This window comes from Columba livia, chromosome 1, assembly GCF_036013475.1.
Source record: "Columba livia isolate bColLiv1 breed racing homer chromosome 1, bColLiv1.pat.W.v2, whole genome shotgun sequence".
NCBI lineage: Eukaryota > Metazoa > Chordata > Aves > Columbiformes > Columbidae > Columba > Columba livia.
Genome location: NC_088602.1, coordinates 149,067,339 through 149,095,302, shown reverse-complemented (window position 1 = coordinate 149,095,302; position 27,964 = coordinate 149,067,339). Strand labels below are relative to the sequence as shown.

At 38.7% G+C, this 27,964-nt stretch overlaps 1 protein-coding gene across 1 annotated transcript; it reads left to right on the top strand.

The window, feature by feature from the left end:
* The first annotated feature begins 334 nt into the window (after nucleotides 1–334).
* On the top strand, nucleotides 335–17,361 carry DRAM1 (DNA damage regulated autophagy modulator 1). Its single transcript, XM_065037437.1, has 7 exons — nucleotides 335–746; nucleotides 6,852–6,919; nucleotides 7,006–7,148; nucleotides 10,861–11,038; nucleotides 12,082–12,140; nucleotides 13,511–13,603; nucleotides 16,009–17,361. The coding sequence occupies exons 1-7, from the start codon at nucleotides 589–591 to the stop codon at nucleotides 16,051–16,053; spliced, it is 744 nt and encodes a 247-aa protein (XP_064893509.1). The 5' UTR covers nucleotides 335–588; the 3' UTR covers nucleotides 16,054–17,361.
* Nucleotides 17,362–27,964: the final 10,603 nt, after the last annotated feature.

The window sequence follows — 27,964 nt, the reverse complement described above, 5'->3', positions numbered from 1 at the left end:
TATGTGCTTTAAATCCAAGTCCAAGTTGGGTGAGCTTTGTACCGCGTAGGACTCCACAATGAGACCTTCGCACCTCAGGGTCTCTGAACCAGTTGGCATCTCCGGCGCCGTGGCCCCACAAGTGGCGACAGAGCCCCCTGGGGCTGGGACTGTGGGAAAGCTTTTCGGGCGTCGACAAGAAACTCTCCGAATCGCTTCGAGCTGCCGCGAAAAAGCGGCCGGTGCCCTGGTTCCCCCACGCCCGGGGGCAGCCAGCCGGGCCGTTATAGCCGTTAGCCGCGACTGGAGGGGCGGGGCGGGAGCTGTCGCTACCCCCCGGGAGAGCGCTGAGGAGAAACGAAAGTGAAGGGACGGCGGCGGACGGCGGGGAATCTCCGCGGCTGCCGGGGGTGCCCGGCGGGGGAAGACACGTGTGAGGCGGGAGGGTGAGAGCCGGCCCGTGTGAGTGTGTGTGTGTGTGTGTGTGTGTCTGTGTGTGTGTGTGTCTGTGTCTGTGTGTGTGTGAGCGTCCCGCAAGTCCTCGGTCACGGCCCGTGACTTCAAGGCGTCGCCACAGAGCCCGGCCGGGCGTTCCAGCCCAAGCCGCCAATGGCCCGGGCAGCGCAGCCGCCGGCAATGCTGTGCTGCATGCCCGGCGTGGCTTTCGTCCCTGCTTTGCTCGTCAGCTGGTCCTCGGCCGCCTTCATCATCTCCTATGTGATCGCCGTGCTGGCCGGGCACGTCGAGCCCCTCGTCCCCTACATCAGGTGAGGGGGGGGTGACGGCAGGATTTGGGGGTGACGGCCGGGGGCTTTGAGGCGGCGGCTTAGCCCGGAGGTGCTGAGGGGCTCCCGCTCCGACGGCTCCGCGGTTCCTTCCCACCGCTGCTGGGGACGGTCCCCCGGCACGGATGTGGGGCTCCCCGGAGGAGGAGAAGCAGTGGTGGCAGGGCCTCCCCGTGAAGGGGGGCAGAGCAGGGACCTGCTCCTGTCACCCATCACTACCTGTAGCACCCAGGTCTCTCTGAGACCCACGGGACCCGAACACTGACAGATGTGGTAGAAAGGAGCTGAAACGGTTTTCTGCTGGAGTCAAAGTATCCTGGAGGCCCAATTCCTAGCAAAATTGACGGAGTAAGTGGTGGAAATGTAGTTTTGTTTGTGTAGTTCAAGAGCTGGGCCAGAGTACACCAGATGGTGACAGGACTCGAAACCCTACAATAGCTTTTGTAGGACATGCAGCCCCACAAAGACGCTTTTTTAGCATTTCGGCATAGGAACAATGAGTGCAAACGGCTCCCCAAGAGACGGCTGGCATCTCTTTTCTGTAACCGTAGTTGTTTAAGCACAACTCTCTATAAATAATTTTTTATACATTACTCATGTTAATATTTAAACTGTGAAGTTACTAGTATTTAGCTTTTACTAGATTAAGTAAACCAGAAATCCAAGATTGGTCTCTGACATATAGAAGATCTAAAAAGAGACTTTCAAATACATCTTTCAAGATACATCTGGACCTAAATTCTTGAAAGACTTAATGGATGTGCATAATTTTAGAAGGCTTCTAACCTGACTTGTACATACACATAAATTTGATTGAAAATCATGGCCTGTCATCATAAGCAAGTGAGATGGTGCAAATGATACCACAACCCACAAGGAAGTTGAGCTTCATTCAAACTGAGCCAAAGAAAAATGGGCTTCATGCTTATGTTAGCAATTTTTTTTAAGATTGCCCAAATCTGGACTCAGAAATCCTTGTTCTTGTACATGCAGAAATAACCTATTGCCTTAATAATAGTGGTGGTACTCATGATGTTCCTTGATTGTATACAGTTTTACTGACACAAAAGTGCTGGTAACCAGTGCCATTTGTGCATTTTTAACCAAGAAAAATAAACCATTTGATATAACTGTGTCCATGCTCAGTACACGGTTTGTGCTCAGAAGGATTTTGAGGTCCTGTAGTAAGACATTTGACAAATGATGTTTCTGATGTTGAATCCATGTCCTTCAATAAAATATATGAGAAAACAGGAAGGTTTTTTTTCTGTATAATTGTGTTTACAGTCAAGTTTTTGACAACCCATATCTTGTGTCATTCTTTTAAAAGAGGTAGACTAAACCTACACGTCACAGATGCATAAGTGATGAATGTATCACAGCTGCCATAGTTATCAATCTAACTGAACATCTCACTGAAAAAGTCATTCTTATCCTTTAACTAAGTAATCACAATATCCTAGAAAAACAACAAGACAGATGAGGCTGTGTCAGTGAGGAAAAATATCTCCAGCCCATTCATGTTTCAGGTCCTCTGCATTTGCTAGTAAAGTTTTTCAAAAGACAGATGTCTTGTTTATTTTACATCCTTTTAACAAAACATTTGGACTAAGGATATACATTGGCTGTTGGTGAACAACCTGTAATAATTCTAAATGTGCATGGTCTAAGCATATGATCTTCGTAGAAGGTGCACTTGGGACTAATATGATGATTCCTTCTAAGTACTCAGGCCAATAGTCAAAACATAGTTCATGTTACTTTGCAGTCATTGCTTCAGCCTGAGCATCTGAATCATGGGATTAAGAACGTGATTTAGTGAAACTTAGACTGATAAAAAGAAAGAGGAAGAATGTTGCAACATTTCAGTTGTGCAATCTCTTAAAATGAACTATAAAAATTAAGTAGAGCTTGTATGGGGAAATTCCAGTTACACAAAGGAGAAAAATGTTGATCAATTTCAGTTCAACATTTCTGTAATTCTTGTTTACATTCCTCAAGTAGCCTGTGTATGCTTTGAGATAACTTGTTAATTTTATTTACCATGTAACAGCTATCACAGTGAAAGACCACATCTAAATTTGTCATTGAAACTGTGCTAATGTCTCAAGTAAACCATATAAAGACATTTATGGGTAGATAAAAATAATTTTGCGGTTTCTAGCAGCTGAGGACTAAAATATTATTAAGTTGTGCCCAAATGAGTTCTTTTGCTCATACTACTTAAAAATCCAAACTAATTTGGCTGTGCTGGATGCCTGTTTGGTGGTTTGAATTCTCAGTGAAAGAGCAAAGGGAGTTTTCCTTAAGATATCTGCTGCCAGTTAGTACCTCTGGATCAATGAGGATCCCCATAGGCAGAATATAATCTTCCTAGGTTAAAATTTTGGGACTTAAGTTTGGAGATAAATAGTTTGTGATGGCTATGAAGAAAATCTAATGATACTGACTCTTCAGGCTCTAAAATATTTATTCCCTGTCTCCTCTGCTTCTTGTCTTTCCCCTCTTCAGAAGGCTGTTTGACTGTAGAATTCACCTACCTGACACAGTGATACAAATGCTGTCATTTTCATATGGGGTTCCTCATCTATTCTGTGGTGGTTGTACCACTATGTACCACTATGCACCATTGCAAATAAGTGAGCACATGTTCTTGTTTCATACCTGCCATTTGCTTTTGTCTTTTTCATGAAAAGAAAGTAACTGTCACAAATAGTTTTGTTTTGTTTGTTTTGTTTTGTTTTACCAAAGCAACAGACCAGAAGTAGAACAAAAATGTACCTATATCTTAATTTAGCTCCAGGTATTTTTTAGTGGAAAATATGGTATTACAAAGTTTGTGTCCTTAGAAGTACAGTGCAATACTTTGTAAATGCATTGTAGATATGATACAGTATTCTTGGTATGAAATCTCTTGAAACCATGTATCTAAGATTGTTTGGTTTAAAAATCAACAATAGCAAAATTCACCTGTAAAGCTCTAGCTTGAGAAAAGCTTTAATTAAAAAAACAAATGGAGTTCAGTGCCATTTCAGGCTGTTTGCATTGCTCTTATGATGTGAAGTGTTTCAAGAACTGCAAATGGCTTTCTTTGCATGTGCCGATTCAATTCTCTTCTCACCTAAAGTTTTCCAAAAGCTTTGAAGTGATCACAGTCCTGTACTTAGCATAGAGCAGCTTCTGATTTGCAAAAGTCCTTCAAGGTTGTCACAAGAGGCCTATTTTTTAAATGGAGTCCTTTGTCAGATTTATGAAACCACTCCAGAAAGATGAGGAAAAGGTGTGACGTTCAAGGTTAAAAAATCAGCTAAATGAAAAATGGATTAAGATGATTTTCAGAAGTGGCATACAAAAAAATTAGAGTTACTGTACCATTTTCATCAATTCCACTATCAAAGAACAAGAAGACTAACACAGAGTACAAGCTGGAGCAGGTTTTCAGAAAGCATTAGAGCAAGAAAATACAGATGAATCGGGACTCTCAATGCCTGAGAAGTTGTGAAGACTTGTCTAAAAGCCTGATCCAAGCTTTTGTTGTCTCAGAATTTGGAACCAACCTAGTCAAAAGAAATACAAGATTTTTCTCTATTTTTTGCATGAGCTTTTCATAGAAAAGGATTCTCCCTTCGCCCTAAGCTTCCTCGCATTCTTAGCAACTGATTACACAAATGCTTCTGTAACATAGAAGGGGATTGTAAGAGAATATAATGTCTAAAAAATTTTGATGTGGTCATACTTTTTTGGTTTGAAATTAACAAAATTGTCAAAAATTCATTAAGAAAGATTACTTCTGTAGAGAGTGCTTTCTCTTATGGGTGTTAGGAACAGAGGCATTCATGCTGAACACTTGTAATTTTGGCTGCACTAGGTAGTAGGTGCAGAAGTTTACCACTGGAAGCTGATCTGGCCTCACTACCACTGGAAACTAATCTGGCCTCACTGTTGGAATGAAGAATATTCATCTTCTTGCATCACATAAAAAAAAAAAAAAAGTACCTACTTGTCCCATCATACACCTAAGAGAAAGTTTCATTCTCAGGATCTTTGCGTGGTTTCCACTGAACTTTGGCATTAGCTAAAATCCCTGTGTGCTTACATTCCTGACAGCAGAGTTCTTTGAGTGTCTCTGTTTACATACACAATTGTGCCTCTTAGTACTAGTTACAATAATACCCAAATTCTGTAAAGATTTGTGAGCTACATGTTTTCCGTTGCCTTGACCAACAGAGCCTGATCAAATAGATATTCTCAACTCAGTGTACTTCAGAGAAGAAAAAATAGTGTAAAGAGTTGATGACATTGCAGTATTCTTATTTCAACAGAGCACTCACCTTGTATAGAAGAGTCCTGCTTGAGGGGAGTTGAATTCACATACTCCCAGGAATATGTCCTTCCTGCAAGGAAAGGGCATTCTCCAGTGTGGATGTTTGTGGGGGTGTTTGCATATCTGTAAAGAAGAGAGGGAAAAGGATTCTATGATGAAGGCATTCCATTTCCTACATAACATATATTTTGTGTATATGATAATTTTCATAGGATGTATGCATGTATGTATATGTTCTGTAGATATTCTCACATTCATGCTTTGTCTCGCCAATGAACTTCTAATTATCCCGTGTGAGGGTGAATTGCTTCAGCAGAAAATAGTTACAACACCTTGGACCTAGAGTACTCTTAAGCTGTATCCACATTAGTAGGTTAAACAGTGCCTAGGAATGCTCCCAGGCGTTGGAATGCAGTTGCTCTCCTTGGGTAAAGTCCTTTCAAACAAATCAGGAACCTAAGCCAAATTCTCTCACATATTAGGATAATGAATTACATTAGATATGGTTTACTCTATCACAGTGTTAGTTTAGCAAATAAAAGAAACTTAATTTCTAAAATGTCATTTATGTCATCATTTATGTCATTCATGAACAAAGTATTGCTCTGTCGTAGAATCATCATACAATCACAGAATCATTTTGGTTGGAAAAGACCTTATAGGTCATCAAGTTCAACCGTTAACCCAACACTGCCAAGTCCACATCTAAACCATGTCCCTAAGAACCTCATCTTTGTGTCTTTTAAACACCTCCAGGGATGGTGGCTCAACCACTTCCCTGGGCAGCCTGTTCCAGTGCTTGACAACCCTTTCCGTGAAGAAATTTTTCCTAATATCCAATCTAAACCTTCCCTGGTGCAACGTGAGGCCATTTCCTCCTGTCCTGCCTCCTGTTACCTGGGAGAAGAGAATGACACCCTTCATGCTACAACCTCCTTTCAGACAGCGATAAGGTCTCCTCTCAGCCTCCTTTTCTCCAGGTTAAACAGCCCCAGTTCCCTCAACCGCTCCTCATACGACTTGTGCTCCAGACCCTTCACCAGCTTCGCTGCCCTTCTCTGAACTCTCTCCAACACCTCAATGTCTGTCTTGTAGTGAGGGGCCCAAAACTGAACACAGGATTCAAGGTGGCGCCTCACTGGTGCCCAGTACAGCAGGACAATCACTTCCCTAGTCCTGCTGTCCACACTATTTCTGATAGAAGCCAGGGTGCTGTTGGCCTTTTTGGCTACCTGGGCACACTGCTGGCTCATGTTCAGCCAGCTTTTGACCAACACCCCCAGATCCCTTTCCATCAGGCAGCTTGCCAGCCACTCTTCCCCGAGCCTGTAGCGCTGCCTGAGGTTGTTGTGACCCAAGTGCAAGATCTGACACTTGACCTTGTTAAACCTCATACAATTGGCCTCAGCTCATCAATCCAGCCACTCCAAGTGCCTCTGTAGAGCCTTGCTGCCCTCAAGCAGGTTGACACCCTTACCCCATGTCACATCCGTCACAGCTCTGCATATTGTGTACAGAAAAGGAAGAAATATAGTTCAAATAGTATGCTCTAAAAATACAATTTCTTTCTAAAAGGAGACATCAGTACTAAAAATGAAGCTTAAATGTGCAGCAGGCAACATTCCAATTTATATGTTTAAATGTCTTATGCATATAGCAGCAGTTCAGTCAGGTTACATTTCTCTTGGGGTTTCATTTGTAAGTCTCATTTATATTTCACGGATCTCCATTAACTTTTAATTTCTTCTCTCTTCCTGCTTTAGTGACACTGGAACTAAACCTCCAGAGAGTGGTATCTTTGGTTTTATGATTAATATTTCAGCACTTTTAGGTATGTATTGGTTTGGATAGAGCAAAGGTGTTAATATGTAAAAAACACATGATCGTTTAACACAATATGTATTTTTTGTTTTTCAGCTGTAATTACAATGTGTATCAGATATTTATTAATAGAGAAGCAAAATGAGTCATCACACTTTGTTGGGTCTTCATGCAACATGTTTTCATTATGTATTGGGTTGATGGGCTGTGCTGGAATGGGCATAGTTGCAACTTTTCAGGTATGACCATGTATTTCATATCGTAAATTAAGCTACAGTTTTACCAGTTAAAAAATCAAATAGATCAGAGCAGTTCACATTATTCCAATGTGGATACTTGTCAAATGGAGTAAAAATGTGTTTGTTTCTTCTTTTTTCAGTGACTTTAAAAAGACAGATTTTCTTTCTCTCTATAAACTAGATTTTTTGCTTGTACAGTTATGTCAGTAAGGGGTTTGGTCTGTGCTTGTCTTGTAGCATGTCTGTACTAGAAAAAAACTTAATACAGATGCTTTTGCTGTAAAAAATTTTACTATGAAAGTTTTCCTGTAAAAAAGCTTTGCTATTCACAATTTAGTTTGCTTACAGTTAGGTAGGGAAGAATAAGTCGGACTAGCAAAAGCATCTGTGTTGTTACCTGAATGATGACACGTGCATTAGCAGCATTTTCTACAGAATAAACTAGACTTAGCTGACAGGTTAGAACATTGAACACAGTATTAGCTCATTGTTTTGAGTCTGTAGGAGATGGCATAAAAAACATGTTAAGTCTTTTGATAGAGACACATAGAATTCCTGATTATTTTCCAAAAAGGATAAGACGTCTCATTATAGATTCTGACACAGGGAATTATTAGGACAATTGCACTGAAAACTTAGCTGAGAATCAAGTCAAGTTTAATTGGCATGTAGTTTGAGATATTCCCTTTAAATCTGTGGAAACAGCTGAATTATTTCTTTTAAAGGATGGTCTTCCTTGAGGAACATTTTAGTGAATACTGTTGTGCTAATATAGTGACCTGACAACATACAGAGAAATTGAAAATAAAGATTGTCAGGGCTTCAGCTGCCAATACAATTTTGCATGTAATTGACATGGTATTTTCAGACACAAAATTCTGCCTTACTCTGATATTTTGTTCTTTTTGACTCCAGGCAGTGTATGTGGATTGCAAACACTACAGGCACTACAGCCTATTCTAAGCATGCTAATCTACTTTAAATATCTGTACTCTCATTGATTAGATTTATATGTGGCATAAAAAAAGTTAGATGATGGGGAACAGTGTTGCTTGACTGAAATAGAAAACAAACTGAGCTTCAAAAAAGAAAAGAAAAATCAGGAATGCAAGATAATTTGGGAGATTCAAGGAAGCAGAAATTTTGATCCTAAAGTTTCCAAAGGGGCCCCTTGGCAGTTCTAGCATTGGTTCTTATCGAATCTCTATTGTCTCTCGTTACCTGTTCATAAACTCCTTTCTCACCTGATTTCTCTTTCCTCTGCTTTGATCTTACTTTCCACGTTAGGTGCAGTTTGTAGGAAGAGTTCAGAACATGGTAATGATCTAAGGATCTGACCTAGCAGATTTTTGAGCATGCTTAAATGCCCAGGAAGATGGAAATGGTGGCTTACAAGTCTTCAGACTTTTAACTGCATAATGTACAACTAGTGACCAGTACACTCTTATTCCCATCTACCAGTAGAAATAACAGAAATGAAGAGGCTGTGAGATTTGCTCAAGGTCAAGTGATAGTTTCAAGTCAGGAGACCAAAGCAAAGCTGGAATTATTTCTTTAGCATTCAGTCTAGTCCCTCTGATCAGCTGGTCATGCAGAAAATTCAGATTCATGTGCCCTACCTGTTTGTTCCTTTACACTTTTTTTTCCCCAGCAGGTAAGCTAAGACCATACCTGCATCCTGTAATAGAGCTGATTTAAATTGTTGAGCATCAGTTCATTTTCTCTTTCCTCAAGGCAAAATATCTAGCTTGTTTAAAAGGCTTCAGTGTGAAATTTTACTGGAAATATTTAAGGTTTGCTTTTATTTACTCAAATCTAGTGCAATTTGTGGTAAGTCTATTAAGTAGCATAATTATTTGTAAGGAAATTTTTTTCACTCTTTTTGCCTCAAGATATTGTAGGTAGCACGGGGTTTTAATGGTATTGGTCTCTGACCACTTAGCAAAAGTGAGGAACGAGGTGGGAGGAAACACTAGGAGTGCAGCCTCTGAAAGCAAAAGAGTTTCTGAGAAAATAAGTAATGGTCATGAATAAAATCTTTGTTCTCTATTCTAAATAACACAGTATTTGAAATACAGAAATGAAAGACAGTGGAGAGTTAGCTTTAAGAAGATAATTGGATAAGGAAGGAAAAATCCCATAGCACTTAATGAATAAGGCAAAGTGAGAAGCTAGGTCTTAGCAGGCTTATTTTTGCCTGTTAGACATTACAGGTGAATAAAGAGAGATCTTCCTGTCTTTGACTAGAAAGCTTCGGAGGTTTACCATAGCGGAAGTCACAACATTTCCCAGGTTCTGTAGGGGTTGAGTGTGGTAGGCTTTTTAGGGAAGCTGTAGCAGTTTTATAGAAGCAATCGTGAGAGCCATGTTAGAAAAGCTCTGTGTATTGTGCATGGGACTAAATGCAAAAGCAGTTAAGCAGCAAAAACAGTTAAGCTTGATTAATGCTTTCCATACCAAATCCTGTCATTCCTATATGGCAAGTAAAACGTGGAACAGAGGAGAAGAAAATGCAAGTATAGATGAGATGCCACTTAAAATACCTTTGTGAGGAGCATGCTTTAAAATCTGACAGAACTTCATATATCAGAGAGATAAAATGGAAAGAACAGAAAGAAAAGCACAGGGAAAAATAATTTAAAAGAGCATGTGAACATATTCACCATTACAAGACAGAGATAAAAGTGGCCTCCAGGCAGGAAAAATGTTAAATTATGTAATGAAAGGATGTAGATGTGTTTCCGTGAATCACTATAATAGAACTGTAGTAGGTCACATCATAACATGTTTTGCTATACTCTGGTGACAGAAAGGAGCTTTAAAGCTAGCTTACTTGTCTGATATTGGATTCACAGGTGGCATAACTTTGTATTTGTAATTTTTTAAAGCATTTAGAATACAATAGTTTCTCCGGAACCTTCATCAGTTTTGTTACTGGGTATTCTACTTGTTTGTGTTTTAAAGACAATTTTCCATAGGTAGGGTATTACAAAAAATAGGCCACTTACAGTGATACTGGAATTTTATACACACTTTCACCTGTTGTCAAACTTGAATAAAAGTGTCTGATGATGTGGGGAGTAAATGTGAGTGAAAAGGCTGAATGTGAGTAGAAGGGCTGAATAATTCAAGAGACTGGCAGTGTAAGACCTTTGTATTAAGAGCTTATTTTAAGTAACACTTTTTTTTTTTTTTTTAAATATATAACTAATTTTCTGTGGACTTACTTCCTGGAGCTTTGTGGCTGGCCACTGGAGGGTGGAGGACAGAGATACAGTAGTCACTATTTAGAATAGCTGCCATGAAACTTTACCATTAGTTAGAATATGGCCACAAAATGCAGATTAGTCTTTTAATGCAAAAGAATCAGCAGGGTAAAGGGAAAAAGGAGGTATAAGAACCTCTTAAGAAAAACATAAGCCATTTCCTGTTTGTGGTAATAGACCAACTGTTGAACAGCACTAAAACTGATCTGTGTTTTTATGTGAACATGAGAAACGAGTATGACCTGGTGGCTTTTGATATGGTTAGTTTACCTCTCTGAGCTACTCTTACTCTGTGTGTTTTCACCTTCCCTGTGTAAACTGTTTGGAGAAGGGTCTGTTTCCCACTGCTTGTACGTGCTCAGTGTAATGTGGTCTTCTCAGGGCATATTGATTCCTACCACTCTACAAACTGTAGCAGCTAACCATTGTGCTGATTCTCTTTTCAGGAGCTGGCTGTTCCCAGTGTCCATGACATAGGAGCTTTGGTGGCATTTGGTTCCGGTGTTGTATATATTACACTGCAGTCTATAATCTCCTACAAGTCCTGTCCACAATGGAACACTTATTTTGTGTGTCACGTGAGGATGGCCATATCTGTAATATCATGCATTGCTTTCATTCCTAGTATCCTTTATGGTGTATCCCACAGTTTTCCCTTTATGTGTTCATGATTTTCCTTTTAAGTTTAACTATTGCTGGTGAAGGATTAAAATGAGCTTATAATCTTTTCTTAGGGCTCTGTAATATTTCTGCTATAATAATGCATATAGCATGTTGAGACACCATTAATAGCATAATGAAGAGTTTCAGGGTCTTCTAAAAAGCTGTATCTTCTTTTAGTAGTATATTTGAATCTAATGCCCCAGTGTTCTTCATAGGATCACACGATAATAAAGCTAGACCAACTATCCAACCTCATTTATTTGAAGGAGGGTATGGAGAAAGGCTTGCAAAAGGGGGCACTGCTTCTAAAAAGAACCTGACACACAGACATATAAAATACAGATGTCACACACAAGATTTCCTTCAATTCAAGCAGATGCTTTTGATCATGTTGGTCAGTGCTTGGCTTCATTAAATGCCTCCCCTAGAGACACATTCAGCATACTTACTGGCTTTTCCCACAGCCTGCAGAAATTAGAACCATCCCATTTGTTTTATTGGTCTTTAAGTGATCTGCCAGTGTTGAAAAGTGGTTGCAGCAGATCATCACATCAGCCAGCCAGCTACAGCCTGCTTTTAGTTTCAGCAGTTGTGCAAGGGCTTTTAAAGAGGGCCCCAGTCCTGAGAGAAAGTTGTACAAATATACCAAAGCACCTGTTGTGGACCAGTAGAAACCAACGTGGTTCCCCTTCCAACAATGCAGACTCTGCTCCCACAGTTCTCAATCAAGAATATGATCTAAGTTTTGGAGTGTCTCCCCTTACGCTTTGTACTTTGGAAGGCCTCACAGAAACGTGTATTTGTGCAGAAATTTGGTTTGATTGCTGCTGTCAGTTATCTTTCAATAATGTGTTTCATTTACTTGTTTTCATAATATTTGATTTGATATTTTGGTTGTTCAGGACCACCTGTGTTACAAAATGGGAAGATGGGCTATTTTTTATTAAGCAGAAATTTTCACTATTACTAAACTTTTATAGTTTCCTTTACACTGTTTTTCCCAGTGATTGTGTTCGCTTCACGAATTTCCATGACAAAAATTGACTGGACTCCAGGTGAAAAGGTAAAACCTCATTAGGTAGCCATCTTTCCTGGTAACATATTATTTGGGGTATGCTGTTATGTTTATCTAAAAGTATGTATCATCACAGACTCTTCAGAGACTTTGAGTAGTGCATTATCATGAACAGATTTGTAAAATCTCAACAACTTGTGCAATGCTGGTTTCCCATCATTTCTTCATTAGAAAACTGTCTGTGGCTTGGGTAACAAAACTTGTGATGGATGGGTCAGTCTTGAGAGAGTTAGACTTTCATTTTAACCAAGCATTTGAAACTTACCCATAGAACAAATGCTAGAAAAAAATACTCCAGAAGTGAGTTGTTCTACTTCCTTTTACAGTCATATTTCTGGAAAATGAACTTCATACATGGAACAAAAGTGAACCAATTTGATTCTGAGGTTTTTGAGGGTTTTTACAACATCTGTTTTCTCAGCTTTCTCACCATTCTTTATTAAATAGTCTTTACAATTGTGATAAACATTGAGGGTCTGACCTGAAGCATAATAACATCAATATAAGGTATTTGAATTGCTTTCAGTATTCTCAGACTGACAGTTATAAAAGGCAAGTTTTCTTTTTGGACAAACTTTCCACATGGAGGTATTAAAAAGGCAGGTTAAATAATGCAGACAGTGTATCCTGCTTGAAGAGCTTAATAAAAGCAAACTTGGCAAATGTACTTCAACCAAAGAGTGGCAAGGCAGCTGTGAGATAATTCTTCACAATCTGCCCCTTGGCTTGCTGGTTGGTTGGTTGTTGTTGTTGTGCTGTTTTTTGGTTTCACTTTTCTATTTTTTCACTTGAGATGCAAGGACAAGAAAAAGGTTTTACTGAAATAGATGGCGTATTTGTTGATAGCACGTTATGAATTACTTTACTTTCTATTTGTGTCATATTATGTAGTTTTCTATCATGATTTACTTAAAAACAAAGGTCTTGTCAGGAACTGTCATACAGGGGTAGCCCCACCTTTTAAAACATCATGAGAATTTACTAGAAGGGATAGTACTACTAAACTCAGTGGTTCTGAGTAGAAGTTTTGAATATGGGCATTTTTGTATCCCTCACATAAGAACTAAATTTTTTTAGGTGCAGATTATATTCAAGCTGTGTTTTGATCTTGTGCTAGTTGTAGTTTTCTTGTACTATTTTTTATGTTAGCACACAAGATATTGCTTCATGGAACATATGGAATTTTGATAACTATACTTATCATTCTGTAAAAACTAAATCTGAATTGACTTCTATACAACCGGGTATTGGGATGATGAGTCGTAAGTCTTAGAATATTGGTCTATTTTTATAGCATTCCACAATATATTTGTTTAGCTGCTTTATCTGAAAATTCATTTTATGTTTCATTTCTTCAGGATTATACTTACCATTTGTTGAGCGCGATCTGTGAATGGACGGTGGCCTTTGGTTTTATCTTCTTCTTCCTAACGTTCATTAGAGATTTTCAGGTTGGTATTTACATATTTTAACAGTGACTAAGAGGTGCTATGAGTTGTATAACGACAAATGCAATAGAAAATTACTGTTCTTTAACTCAGCTAGATATACTAAAGCTATACAGAAAAAAAAATTGTCAGTCACAGAACTGATTTCTGTCTACCTAATGAATATTTTACCCCCAGTTTTTGAAACATTAAAAACAGTTTTATGAATCAGCTTGTTAGTTGAATAGGTATCTGCTCTTGAAAATTACTCAGTAAATTAATATCCTCTACTTTTTTAATCAATCTTTTTGTAGAGAGGAGCACCCCTCTAAAGGTGACGTAATACCAAAATAAATGATGCAACTAATACTTCATTTCTTTCTACCTGAGGGCTTTTACATAATGATCCAACACATTTCAACCATAGATTTTTCCTTTCTTTATAAAAACTACACATTTTGATGTATGTTGCCTCACAATGCAAAGAACATAAAATACTTTATGGAAAGTATTGACATCAAAACCTCCTGGTCTGAGTAGCTGAACATTGTGATGTATCAAGCCTGACTTTAAGGAAGACAAAATATTAGATTAGTTAAAAAGAAAACACTTTTTTACAATTTGCAAAAGGCATGCCTTGAAATTACTTTGCCAAGCTCTGCTTTGCCAACTCTTCTTGTTTACACAGTATGTTCTAGCTGCAATGTTTCATGGTTTTCTTTGCTGAAAATGCCAATGTGTGAGGCTTGACTGTGACAAAAGACCTTGTAAAAAAATAAAAATAAAAACAACATTGCTTGGGGCAAGTGACTCGCAGACATTTGAGGACAAAACCTTCTGGATATTACTGTAGGTATTAGGAGGAACTCGGTCTCCTTATCCTTCTCAGACTTCTGGATGTTTGTTTTCACCCTGAAGTAGCTGGATCTTTGCAGGACTGGAGTAGAGAGCCTAAGGCAGAAAAAACTGAGAACTGCTGCTTTATACCATAATTACAAAGATGAACTAACTCACTTGTAGGTACGGTAGGTGTCGTGTGCCATATGTAGGTCTTTCATATACATCTTTGCCTCACACAAGTCCCAGAAAGTCAAAAACTAGATCCAAGCACTTGTTTAACTGTAGAACCAATAATCAAGATCACATATGTGAGACAATTGGTGCTGTGACAAATTGCTGGAAACCATATCCAGAATTCATGGAGGTGGGAAGGGAGGAAAAATAGTGAGAACGCTCTAAGTCATCTCACATATAACTGACGTTTGGTATCAGATCATGTAAAACTTTGTGATTAATTTACTTGCATCTTTACTCACGTTCTTGTTCAGCTTGGAAGTGCTCAATACTTATATATAATTTGTACATAACTTTCATAAGCATATATAGAAATCAATTTTCAACTGAGGTTTCAGAGTTAACATATATTGCTATCTGATAGCAAACATTTATATACCTTTTTCTTCGGACTAACAGTACTGAAGAGACCATGGCTGTAGTGGCTTTCCCTTATTACAGGGGTGTCAGACTCATTTTCCCTGGGGACCACATCAGCCTCATGGTTCCCTTCGAAGGGCCAAATGTAATTTTAGGACTGTATAAATATAACCACTCCTACCTATATACAGTCCTAAAATTACATTTGGCCCTTCCAAGGCAGCCACAAGACTGATGTGGCCCCTGGTGAAAATGAGTTTGACATCCCTACCTTATTAGAAGGAAAAACAACAACAAAAAAAGGCAAAAAGCTAGGTTCTGCAGAACAAAACACTTTTTTTTTTTTTTAAGTAATTGTCCAAAATTACACAATGCATTATCTTAAGGGTGTATAGTTGCCTTCTAAACCTTACGAAAACATTAAAGTATCATTCAGAAATGCATGCAGCATTAAATTTACCATTTTGGGAGATTTGGGGTAATGGTATTTCTTGCCAGTCCCTTGCTCTCTGATGTCTCCATATATGATGCTATTTGTTTTATCAAAAGTCAAACTCTTCCCTTGGAGATACATATTTGCAGACGATGCTGTAGTCCTCAGAGTGACTAAATTAGTTGATAAGTCCACTTCAGATCACAGATCCTGAAGTGTTGAACACTGAGAATTTAACTATATATAAATATTGTGAACACAATAAATTAGAGAAAGTGATGGAATTAAACTAAATAGAAATGCAGACATTTTAAATTCACAGATATATAGTAGCTTGAAATCCAATGTTAATGTTTGAGAATGACAAAGATTTTTAAGATTTTGTCGTCTTTGTCCTAACCAGCGCTCACATAAAGCTAAACTATTAATTCAGAAAAAAACAACCGCCAGAGTCTAAGAAAAATAAGCCTTCCTTTTTTTTTTTTAACTTCTCACATTATGTATTTATCTCCTTGTATTGCATTAGAGAACTTAAGCTGATATTTTTTTATTTTTCTTTTAGAGAGTTTCTTTGAGGATATCAACAGAAATACACGAAGACTCCTGATAGTGGAGAAATTTATGTTTTATATATATATATGAATATTCTAGGTTTCTTTTTACTTATAGGAAATGTTGCAGAGGGACAGGGATTTTCAAAGTTGTGTAAAGAACTCATTGCATTAACTTAGTAATGTTTGTAACTGCATCCACTAGAACATTTTAAAAACTCGCAGCAATATTTCTGCTACCTTTTAGCAATATTTTGTAATTTTTATACTGTTTGATATATTAAAAATACTGAAATAGAAGCAATCTGTAGAAGCACTTCAAAGTCATTCCAAGACTTTTGATCTCCTCAGCTCTTCCCTTTTGGACATATCCATACTTTTTTACTTGTTATAATCTGATTAGTGATGTCAGTTTTAAACTTGAGAAAGTACATTCTGCAAACAATTAGAAAAGTCTAAAGACAGTGGAAAACACTAAGGCTGAATTCCTCCTACCTGTTAAGTTGCAAGAACCGTGGAGAAAGGTGTGAGCAGAAGTGGGTGTCTTTGTTTCAAGAGTAGAAATTTACAGTTAGTAGATGGCAACTCCATGCTACTTGTTTCTGATTGTGGACACTGTAAACAAATACAAATCCTAGGAGAAGTTGAAAGTATATTGCTTGAAAAATGTTTTCTAATCATTGACTGCAATGTACATTGTAGAAATCTGCCCTTTTCCCCCCTTTTATGTACTGCTGGCCATAGGAAGCTTAAAACTGAAGCGGGACTAGAAACTAAATTTACATTTCTGCACAATCTACTGAAGAGAAATCGTACTGCAATGTGGTTACTACAAAGAAGTTTTCCTGCCTGTGTTTTAACCTACAACGGTGGAATGAAGAGGGCTTCCAAAAAGTCATTTGGGGTAAATGGGAAACAAGAAGAGGCACCAGTAGTTCTCAGGTGTTCAGTTACATGTGTATGAATATTACATATTTATAAAACTGAAAAAAAAAATCCCGGAGAGCTTCTGTAGTGAAGATATGGCATATTTGCTGCTATAAACTTATTTCTGTAATGACGACTTGGAAAGGAACTAATTGAGAAGTCAGATGTTACAGGTATCTGGAGGCAAATGGGTCTTTAGTGGACTGATTCACTACCTCCATTTAGTGCATTAACCTCTTGGCTGTCAATCAAGTTCTCCGAAAATTATATTTGCCATGGTCTGTCACAGTTAATGTGGAAATATTGATGATTTTCAGATGCTATTATTCCATGAGAAAAAACAAGTGTGTTTGGATAGCGATGTCTTAAGACTAGTCATCTGTTGATATTTCCTTTAATGTGTATTTTAAACTGTATTAAATTCAGCTGTTTCACAACCTAAAGAGTCCATGTTTTCTTTATAAATTCTTCCAAAGAAAAAATATTACGAATATTTTTCACTGGCAGATTTCCTTTCCGCAGTATTTAGGTTATGTTGCCGATATTTACATTTACAATCATGTTAAAAATCAAATCTAGTACTGACTAAATGCAGGATGTATGTCTTGCTGGTTAAGAATCCTGCAAGGGGCACACGTTTCTTCAAATGAAGATCAGAAGAGAAATGCCAACCACAAAAAGTATCATCCTGTTATCTTGAAGGCCATGTTAAGAAAGGACTATATTTCTAAGTGCATTGTGTATTGTTCTTTTATTGCTTTTTATTCCTAGCTTTCTTAAAGTATAAGGAGCTTGAAGTTGTTCTTTCAAATGATATCAGATTTCAGCTCACCAATTTACTAAACCCTTGAAATGGATAAATTACATTAACTTGAAGTTTAGCCTTAACTAATAATAGTGTGATTTTATAGTGAATCTGAGTACCCTAAAATGGGAAAAAACATATTTTTATTGTTCTGATTTAAACAGGAAACCACCACAATAATTTTCACAAGTTTCAAAGTGGGAGAACACTGAGAAAACATTAAATCGTAATCCAAATACAAGGCTTCTGAAACAAATTCACACTTATTTAATCTTTTAGTAACTCTGTCCTCTTCAAAAGAATCATATCCAGCCCCCCAACCTTTACAGTGCTTACAGTGTCCTAAAGAGAAAAAAATAAAACAAAACTGATTTTTTTTTTCAGAGAAAGTGGCTGAATCAAGATAATCTTGTTTGCTGAAATCAACATGTTAATTCAAGTACTGAAGAACTACTGAATGAAATCCTTCTCATTTCTCTGAGCTTTATTATGGTACATTTTTATGTGAGTTACATTCATGACCAAAAGAATGTGTCACGAGCAGTTTGCCTTTTATTTAAGTTGTTAGGCCAAAAACATCAACATGCATCAAGGTGCAGATGGAGGCACTGGATTGTTACCTTTTCATTTGTGCAGTGAACAACTATTGAAAACACTTGGATTATTCTCTGGCTCTAGGCAGCTTTTCAATCAAGATCCTAATTCTTTTTTTCAGTTGAAGTATGAGCTGACGGGTTGCAAGCAATTGAAGAAAAAAATTCTTCTAGCCAGTTGCACCATTTCAGCTGTGGATGACTCTTGTTAAATAACGATATTTAATTTTTTACAATTAAGTGATCGCTACAGGTTAGTACAGTTGATGTCACAGCACACTTCTGTTGCTTTGTGAAACAGGCCCTTTTTTTTTCTCTAACACTTAGCAATGAGAAATATCTATTTCTTCTTGGGAGCTATGCTAGGAAATCTTGCAGCATCCACCCCATGTGATGTTTTCAATTTGTCAGCACATCGTGAGCGATTGAGAAACTTCTTTGGCATACACGACAGTAAATCACATGACAGTTATTGTTATTTTTAGTGATTATGCTAAATCGTTTCTATACCCCTTCCCAAAGTACAAAGTCTCGTTTTTCTAGGTTGTGCAGTTTGATCTGATTAAATACTACCATTGCAGTCTCTATCGCAGTTCCAAATCATGTAAGGACGAAACACAATCAACTCAAAATACATAAAACCCACTATGACTTAGGACGCTGTTACTGTCTCTGCTCTTCTCTCCCATGATGTGCTGAGCCAGGGATCACCATATATTGCACCTTTGCTTTTTCTCACAAAATATTCCAGATTTTTATTTCTGATCTGCTTTGCGTTTTGGCTTATCTCTGGCAGCAGCCTATGTTTGATAGTTTGCCCCTCAGTTCCAGAAGGACAGGGAACTGCTGGAGAGGGTCCAGCGTAGGGCAACCAAGATGATTAAGGGAGTGGAGCACCTCCCTTATGAGGAAAGGCTGAGGGAGCTGGGTCTCTTTAGTTTGGAGAAGAGGAGACTAAGGGGGGACCTCATTAATGTTTATAAATATATAAAGGGTGAGTGCCATGAGGATGGAGCCAGGCTCTTCTCGGTGGCAAACAATGATAGGACAAGGGGTAATGGGATCAAGCTGGAACACAAGAGGTTCCGCTTAAATTTGAGAAAAAACTTCTTCTCAGTGAGGGTGACAGAGCACTGGAACAGGCTGCCCAGGGAGGTTGTGGAGTCTCCTTCTCTGGAGACATTCAAAACCCGCCTGGACATGTTCCTGCGCGACCTCACTTAGGTGTTCCTGCTCCAGCAGGGGGATTGGACTAGATGATCTTTTGAGGTCCCTTCCAATCCCAAACATACTGTGATACTGTGATACTGTGATAGTAATGAAACTATCTGAGTGGCAAGATGTTGATTGTTTGGTGGCAATACTGGGTGCAAAAGTGTCAAGCAGACTAGGGGGGTTATAGTAATATATGTCAGTAAGTTTTGGACATTTCAGTATGATGAATGTGTAGAATTCAGTAGCTGGGTATTTTAAACTGCTCTGTAAATAGAGTCTTTGCCTCGATATCGACACTACATTCTTACAAGCTTTTAGGTTTTAGAGGGACTGCTTGAAGACTTCAGAGTGTTTGGTGTTGCTGAGCTAAACCTAGAGGTTTACATCTACTACCAGTATTCTCTCTGGAAGAAGCTGGAAGAGTTGTTCTCCTACAATAAATGGTGAAAGGCAGCATGGTGCTTGGATTTTAAGAAGGGGTAATCATTATCTGGGAAAAATTTGACATAAGGTGAGGAATTGCAATAGGTTTTAATTTAAAAGATTTCTGTATCTTTGACTAAAAATATCACAGATGGGTTTGTCTTTCACTACAATTGTGTGTGTGTGCTTATGTGGTTCATACATGCACATATGAACAGTCTTGGCATGATGAAGCCTGACGGTGGTTAGAGTCCTGCATGTTTCTATAATATACATAAATCATAATGATTGCTGTATTTTACAAGAAACAGAAGTGATTTCATGAACTTTGGCTATGTTTTCTAATTGGTACTGTAATGCAGAAAGAGTATTTATCTGATTTTAAAGATCAAAAAGGCAACTTCTACATTTGCTGTCTGTATTTTTCCCTGTACACAATAGATGGCACTAGCAGACCACATGATCAGTGTTTGTTTTCCCTGCTCAGGCTAGTGAGTACAATAGTTTTGTAGGTAGCTTTAACTGGTTTTAATAGTCATCTGGAGACCCAGTTAAATGATTTTTTTATTACGCCTTTGTGGAAAACAAGTCAGATCTAAGTTTTCTTGCCATCCCTTCTTGCCTTAATCTGAGTAAATATGTTTTGCTACTGCAACATGTCGTTTCATAGCAACTTCAATATTCAAATTAATTTCACTAAATCAAAGTTAGCACTGGCACAAGCTGCAATTCAGCTGTCATTATTAAGCCACTTCTCTTGGGAAGTTTTTCCTATGCTATTACAAAGAAGGTCCATGTTACTCAGTAGCTACAACAGACTTTTCAGAGGTTGCAATGGAGCATCAGAAGACAATATAGACCTTATTTTTGTGAGACAACAATATAAAAAGAACAAGATTTTAACGTTTCAGAATTGTAGCCATTCGGCACCCAGAAACAGTGACATGTCAGCTTGTAGAAAAAAATCCAAAGGCAACTGCATTATCTGTTTAAAATCCATTTTAGTTTACATATAATAATTTTGGTTTCAGTTGTTTCCTTGCTTAACCAAACACTTGGTTAGCAGTTTTTGCATGTCTTCTCTGAAGCGTAGCAATAATCCAGGCCTCTGAATATCTATTGTTTCACCTGGAGTTATACATATTCAGCACTCTCGGTCTTAAATAAGCTACACCGAGCATGCATATTCCTCTAAAAACTCTCAGTTAATGTCGCATGGATTTTTTTTTAAATAAACATAGAAAGTGCTTTAACAAAGTATGAAGAGTTTGTTATTAACAGACATCTTTAACATGGTTGAACCTTATTGCTCCACAACATGGCTCCTCTGCCACCACACACTCACAAAATTCATTGTGAGTGGAAGGCACATTTAAAAGAAGGTTTCTCTGATGAAGATCTAGACTTTCATCAGAAGATCTGCAGGAACAGTCTTTCTATAGCAATACTTTTATTTGAGATATCAGCACCTGACAGATCTCCTTGCAAAGAGGTATCTTTTCTTCCTCTTTCACTGCATCAAATAGTTGAAAAACGTTCAGTTATTTTCATGTATCTTTTTCTTTTGGTTTGAATTATTCCATAATACTTTGCAGTGGCAATTGGAAGAAGGAGAGTGGTGGCAGCACTGATTAACATCAACTGGTAAGGTGGTCACAGCACGTATATAAAGGCTCTTTTTTATCTTTGGTCATTTTAGCTAAAATCTGGAACTATTTATTCTCTGTCTGTCTGTGGGTGAAGCAATTCTTGAGCAATAGTACAATTCAAAGGAATTTGTTTTGTTCAAATCAACCTGCTGCTTTTAACATCCAATATGTAGAGAGTTCAAAAACTTGTACTATGCTCCAATCACATGATCTGTAAAAAGGGCTTAGGCAGCTGGGCTTTGTCATATCCCACCCTTTCTAGGTTGGCTCTGTTTTTTCTAGTTATCTATGCTAGATTTAATTCATACAGGTGTCTGGCAAAGAAAAACTATTATTCGGGAGTTAGCATAAATGTTGTTTTATGCAATTGTTAATCTTTTCCCTAGGATAGTTTTTTATAGTAAAATAACTGGTGGGCTTTTTTCATTTAAAAAGTTGTAAATAGAATTTCATACAGATTTGGACTTTTGCTGGGATTACATATAAAATCTTGTTGTCTTTACTGCTTAGAAGTGACTTTGACCAAAACTCTTGATCTTGAGGCAAAGCTGTAATGTTCAAAAATTCCTCCTGATGCAATATTACTCTGTTCTTTTGGACAGCTGTTTAATCTTTGAAGATGCAAATTCAATAGGAGATAAGAACCCGCACTTGAAGGAAAAATGATCTTCTTACCTTTAATCAACTAAAATCAGACTATAAGCCTTTTACTGGCTGTAAGTGTTAGTGTTTCTTGCCCTGTTCAGCAAGTGCGTACATTGTTCACGGGGCCTAGGGATGTTTCCTGGGCAGCTTCTGGAGTCAGCAGAATAAACTTGGGGATGAATCTGGAAAATAAGTAATTTCTCTGTAAGCAGTTTGAAAGAGACATCAAGTTCTAAGACTGTGCTTGTTCTTCTCTTGCTCCATAAACCCAGCTTGTTTTCTTATTGAAGAAATGGAAATGGAGTGTTCAAAGTGAAGTGTTTAGACCCGAGGTATCAGAACCAAACCCACGGATTGCAAAAGGATGTAGTTCTGATTAAGCCTCTAACAATATTCAATACAAAACGCAGTGCAAAAGCTATTGCGTGGCACTGTGGCAAGATCTGAGAAGCCCCCAAGTAGCTGTACCAGTCTTAGAAGCCACTGAGGAACCAGGAGCCAGGCTTGAGCAAGCACGGGTTTTCTCAGGAGCATGGAAGCTTTCCATTGGCATGCCTTCCTCTTGGTTTTAAGGGCACGGAGATGGCGCCATTTCTTATTTCTCCCTTTGTCCTCCGTCCTTCTGTGTTACCTAATACTCAATTCACACAAATTGTGTTGGCAAATGGCTCTCCTAGTATGTTGGTATTAGGATGTGGTTTGTCTGGTTCTGTTCCAGAAATCATCTTTCTTCATGACAGTCAACAAATTAGCCTTACTTTCCTCCATTTTGTGGTCTCAATTGGATGTCTGGGGAATTAAACGTATGCAGGTAGTAAGTCATGGGTGCTCTCTGACCTGACTGCCGACCAAAATCAACTGCCAACTGAGATCCTGCCTACAGCTGGCATGGCTGCTCAGCTTGAAAGTGTTTAAACCAAATATTTAGGGTAATTATAGTATTATGGCAGATTTTAAAGGGTGATTGCCAGTGCTGTCAAAGGGTGAAGCTGACATTTTTTCAGTACCTCCCCTTGCCAAACAGCTTTAAAATTTGAACATTATTATTGTATCAGTGTAGCTTTTTAGTCTTGAACTGAATTTAAAACATGCTTGCTGTTTAGGGTAGACAATATAAAATCCCTATTGCTACTTTCCTGGAATTTCAACCAAAAGGAATGGTACAACATTATATAATCAGATTTTTTTTTAAATCAACTTGCAGTTTTACATGGCATCTTGTGTCTGCTCATGGCAGCCAGAACTGAGCGTTGCCATTGAAAACAGAAAGTCATGGCAGTATATTCACTCCAAAAATACCTTCTGGTTGCAAAAATATTTAACAATGTTAGGACTAAAGAGGAGCGAGAGGAAACTAAAGAAAGACGGGGTTGGCATCTGTTCATTGCACTGTCAGATGAAAATTCTATATGGGAAAACACACAAGCGGACAAATAAAAAACAATTTCTGGAGTAAAACCGCAGTCCTACAGACCACTGAGGCTTCTTGAGTATGGGTTGAAGGATGAAAGGGGGTTGACTCTCAAACCACCCAGTTAAATTCAGCGAGCAGAAAGCGCCGTGCATCAAGCATTCAGCTCAGGGCTGGGGACAGATAAGTCTCTCCCAGATTTCTAGAAAGAATAGAAACACTGCCTTTGCTCATACCTTCGGGTTTTAGAAAAACAGAAATCTCGGAAACAAAAATCCTGCCAATATCATGGATGGGCAATTGAAAGCATCACATAAATCACAGTAGGAGTTAAATGGCATAGCAAAATGGGAATTTTTGATCTCCCAGTATTCTTCAAGGGGAGCTGCAGATGGGTTACCATCTGTAATACTAAATTATGTGACCTTATGACAGAATCAGCCGTTCCTCTGTGTTTTTGTCAGTTTTGTCAGTTACTCTCAAGCCGTGAAGACTCAGAAACACATCTAAAGTCTAGGAACTGAAAGAACAGGTAAGAAAGTGGAGAGTCCCCATGTAAGAGGGGAAAGAAAAGGACTGTGGGAATTTGCCTCAAAGCCTATGGAAATGAACATGCTTTTTTGTTGCTGGCCTCAGTGGAAATGAAGAAAAACATAAAGAACTCCATATGATCCTATAACGAATACATGATAAATTACATTCAATGACAGCAGATTACAAAGAGGGAGCAGGAAGCGCTTTTTTTTCCCATTTCCAGATTCTGAGGATCAATATCTTGGTAGGTTTCTTAGGAGCAAAGTTATGTTGCAACTTCAGTCACAGGACCTGGAGAGGAGGTACCTGCTCACAGATTGCAAAAGATTAGTCAGAGTCAGAAGAATTTCTCCCATCTGTGGATTTTCATTATAGAATTTAGGATAACAGGAGATCATGCTTGCTTGTGAAGGTCTCCATGTAGCTTCTGGTGGGAAGTCACCAGCTTGTTTGGCAGTCCTGCAGGGAACACAGGAGAGTTTTCTGCCAGTAAAATGACAGAATTAGAAGAGGAACAGAGCCTCTGAAATACTGAGGAATGAGCTACAAGGAAAAGATCTTTGTGGTGATCTGCTCCTGTCTCCAGTGCCATGTGGGAGACTCTGAAAAGTGTCACTGCTGCTGCAATGAGGGTTCGCTTCCTTGTGATGGGTTCCCCACTCCCAGCTGCTAAGTGATGGCTGAAATACATCTCAAGGAGTCAATGCACAAGAACCCTTCACATCACAAGATGGGAAAACAGAAACCTAAGTCAGGAGCCACACACCATCACTCAAAACAAAAACAAAACTAACAAACAAAAACAGGAAAGAAAAACAATGAGATTGGAAATAGAACAGATACAGAACTATAAACCTCTGGTGAGTCTAATGGACCAGTACTGATATGAGGAGGAGGAAAGGGCAGAGGGCATTGCTGGTGCAATGGGAAGAGGGCATTGCTGGTGCAATGGGAAGAGGCACAAGGTAAGTGACTACTCACCAAATAATATGTAATGAAGTCTTAAGACATATGTTGACAAGATGGGGCATAGACAGTCCAGCAGAAGAGGGAGGAGAAGGCTCATCTTATCTGTGTTTGTACCGGGCTGTGTTAGGATCAATCAAATATGCTGTTGTACTTCATCCAACTAAACCTAGGGAATTAATTCTCATCTCAGAGATACCCCGCACAGGGCGTAGTTCAGGTAGCCTGCTGCTAAACCACTGTTTCAGATAAAATACTGCTAATCTGAACTCATTTCTTAGCATATGTTTATCGCTGCCTTGATAATTTATTTTTGGGCTATTGTGAATTATCAGTATCATTTTCTTTGAACAGGGAAACACATTATTCAGAAAGTGCCAAACATCTTTATAATTATCATGAGGTCTCCTATAGAGCGTTTCCTGTTAACTTTCATAGTGTTTTGAAGAAAATTCTTTTGAAGGCTTTTGTAGGCTCTTGTCCAGCCTTTCTGGGGAGTCTGTTTTTCAACATCTAGTTTTACTCTTCAACATTTATTTATGGCCACTTTAGTGCCTTTAACTACCTAGGATTTGAAAATATTTTTTTAACCAACTTACTCATCTCATATTTGCACAAATCTAAACAGAGACCAGCTGATCGACTAGTAATTAAAGTATAATCACAAAACCTGTTCTTAAAACAATTTCATTGACAGCTTATGTTGTTCCTCCCAATGCTGTGCATGAGCAGGCCCACAGAGCTCAGCTTTGTTTCAGCTGTGCACAGCTACACCAGGACTGTGCAGGACACTAACAGGAAGCTACAGAGGCTGAAATTTACAGCAGATATTGTAAACAGGACATGAATTCCAGTGCAATCTCCCATTAGGAAACCTAGCCATTTTTGTCACTTTTTTCCCCACCCCAGTGTATTTTTACTTTGTTTTTAAACCCACTTCTTTTTAAAGGATACCAATTGGCGTCATACATTCCCCACCCATTTTGCTATCACGCCTTATCAGAACTCCAGTTTAAGATCCAAGAACAAACTGGAATGATTTAGGCTTATGGTATTTCCCGGCTGCTTATAAAGGTCAGAGTACCTGGCTACTTCTTGCATCTACATTTATAGCGATGGGAGCAAAGGCTTTTGTAATGAACCCTCTTAAACTTGAGATACAAATCCAATCGTATTCTGAAATGTCCATTCCCTTGAGACCATTTCAGGTCTGCTGCTGCTTTTGATTCTCCATATTGTTCCTGATAATTCTTCTGCTGGTGCACTGTAAACTACAGTTTTCCTCTGCCACTCAACTCTGTGCATAACATGCTGCTCTGTATACAGCTCGTTATTTCCTAACATCTACTTCTAAACAGGGACAGTGCTGTTTCAAAGAAGGTAGAAGTGAGCAAGCCCATCACACTACTGCCCAGGTAGCCTTAAGACAGTGTCCTTCTGCAGATCATATTGCAGCTGAGAGCTGGCACGCCACACAGAAAGAGAGGATTCTTTGCCTGATGGCTGAAATGTTCTCAGTCAGTAAATACTTAAACATAGCTGGAAACTGGCAGAATATGAGGGGTCTGCTGTTAAGCAGGACATCTGCCTGTCAGATATTCCAAATGAAGGCCCTAGGAAGGAAAATAATGAAGTGAGAAATCGTTTGTGTTAAGACTAAAGTGTTCAAGAAACAAGTATTGTTATTAGATCTGAATTTGCTCCTCTGATGTTACATCAAACCTTATTAACCTTCGTTTAGCAAAAAGCTAAGGCTGTTGCTTAACTTTCTGGAATGAGACATGAATTCCATTGTTTTTCAGAGGCTGTGGTTTGATTCCCAGAACCAAAATGAATCTGATTCTTGAGCTGGCATATACCCTTAAAGCAGTCCTAGATCAGGGCTCTGAAAAGAAAGGCTTTGGTTTCAAAACCTCTTCCATATTAATGGGTTCCTTATGGGTGATAATGGTTCAATTATGAGAGATGAAGAGCCACACTGAGCAGTGGGCTATACAGCAGTCGCCCTTTTCAGATTAACTGGAGAGAAGGACTAGATACTGGGGGTACTTAAATTTGGCCTCAGGAGGAAAATGAGGTCTCCTAACCACACTACATGGGAGCTGCTGTGTTATGAGGGCTGGTTACGAGACAACTCATTCAACACCACCAAAGTCCTGTGGAATATTTCCACTCTGCTTGGATTTAAATCACATTCTGTTTCCTGTTACGCTTATCTGCTCAAGGTTTAATACCTTGAAAAGGCCTTTCAGAGCCATTTTCAGAAAAAAAGACCGTACTTACTATTTTTGGTTGACAGTAACTTATGAGGCAGGTAAACAGCAGTGGTCACTGGTATCACTTTTATCTATTGGCTACTGAAATAGTGCACACATGTTCCTGGTGGGGCTGGTCTGTATAATTGGCATCTCCTGTTTGTCACCACCTGTCCAGCAGCTGAATGCATTAACTAAATTTTGTCTTCAGTTCTGCAAATACATACGTGTTTATGGTTGAACTCAGGTACATTTGAATGGCTGTCCATGAGTTCTGTGCAGTGCTGTGAAACAGCACATAAATATGAGCTTCTCCTAAAGAGAACTATCTATCTGTGCTATACAATGATATAACATTAAGGGTATCACAGAGATGAGGTTGGATGGCACTATTCACCCTGGACTATCCAACTTGACACACTGGGTTAATTAGTAGATTACAGCTAGCACTCCATTTATCATCATTTTCAATCTCTTACCCAGAAATGGTGCTTCATGTAAAGCAAGACTGATAAAAACATATTCATTTGTAAGAAAACCCAGA

Coding starts and splice junctions, on each gene's coding strand:
- DRAM1 (XM_065037437.1), top strand. CDS start 589: ATGGCCCGGGCAGCGCAGCCGCCGGCAATGCTGTGCTGCATGCCCGGC. Junction 11,039..12,081: donor ATGCATTGCTTTCATTCCTA/GTATCCTTTATG, acceptor TGTTTTTCCCAG/TGATTGTGTTCGCTTCACGA. Junction 13,604..16,008: donor CGTTCATTAGAGATTTTCAG/GTTGGTATTTAC, acceptor TTTTTCTTTTAG/AGAGTTTCTTTGAGGATATC.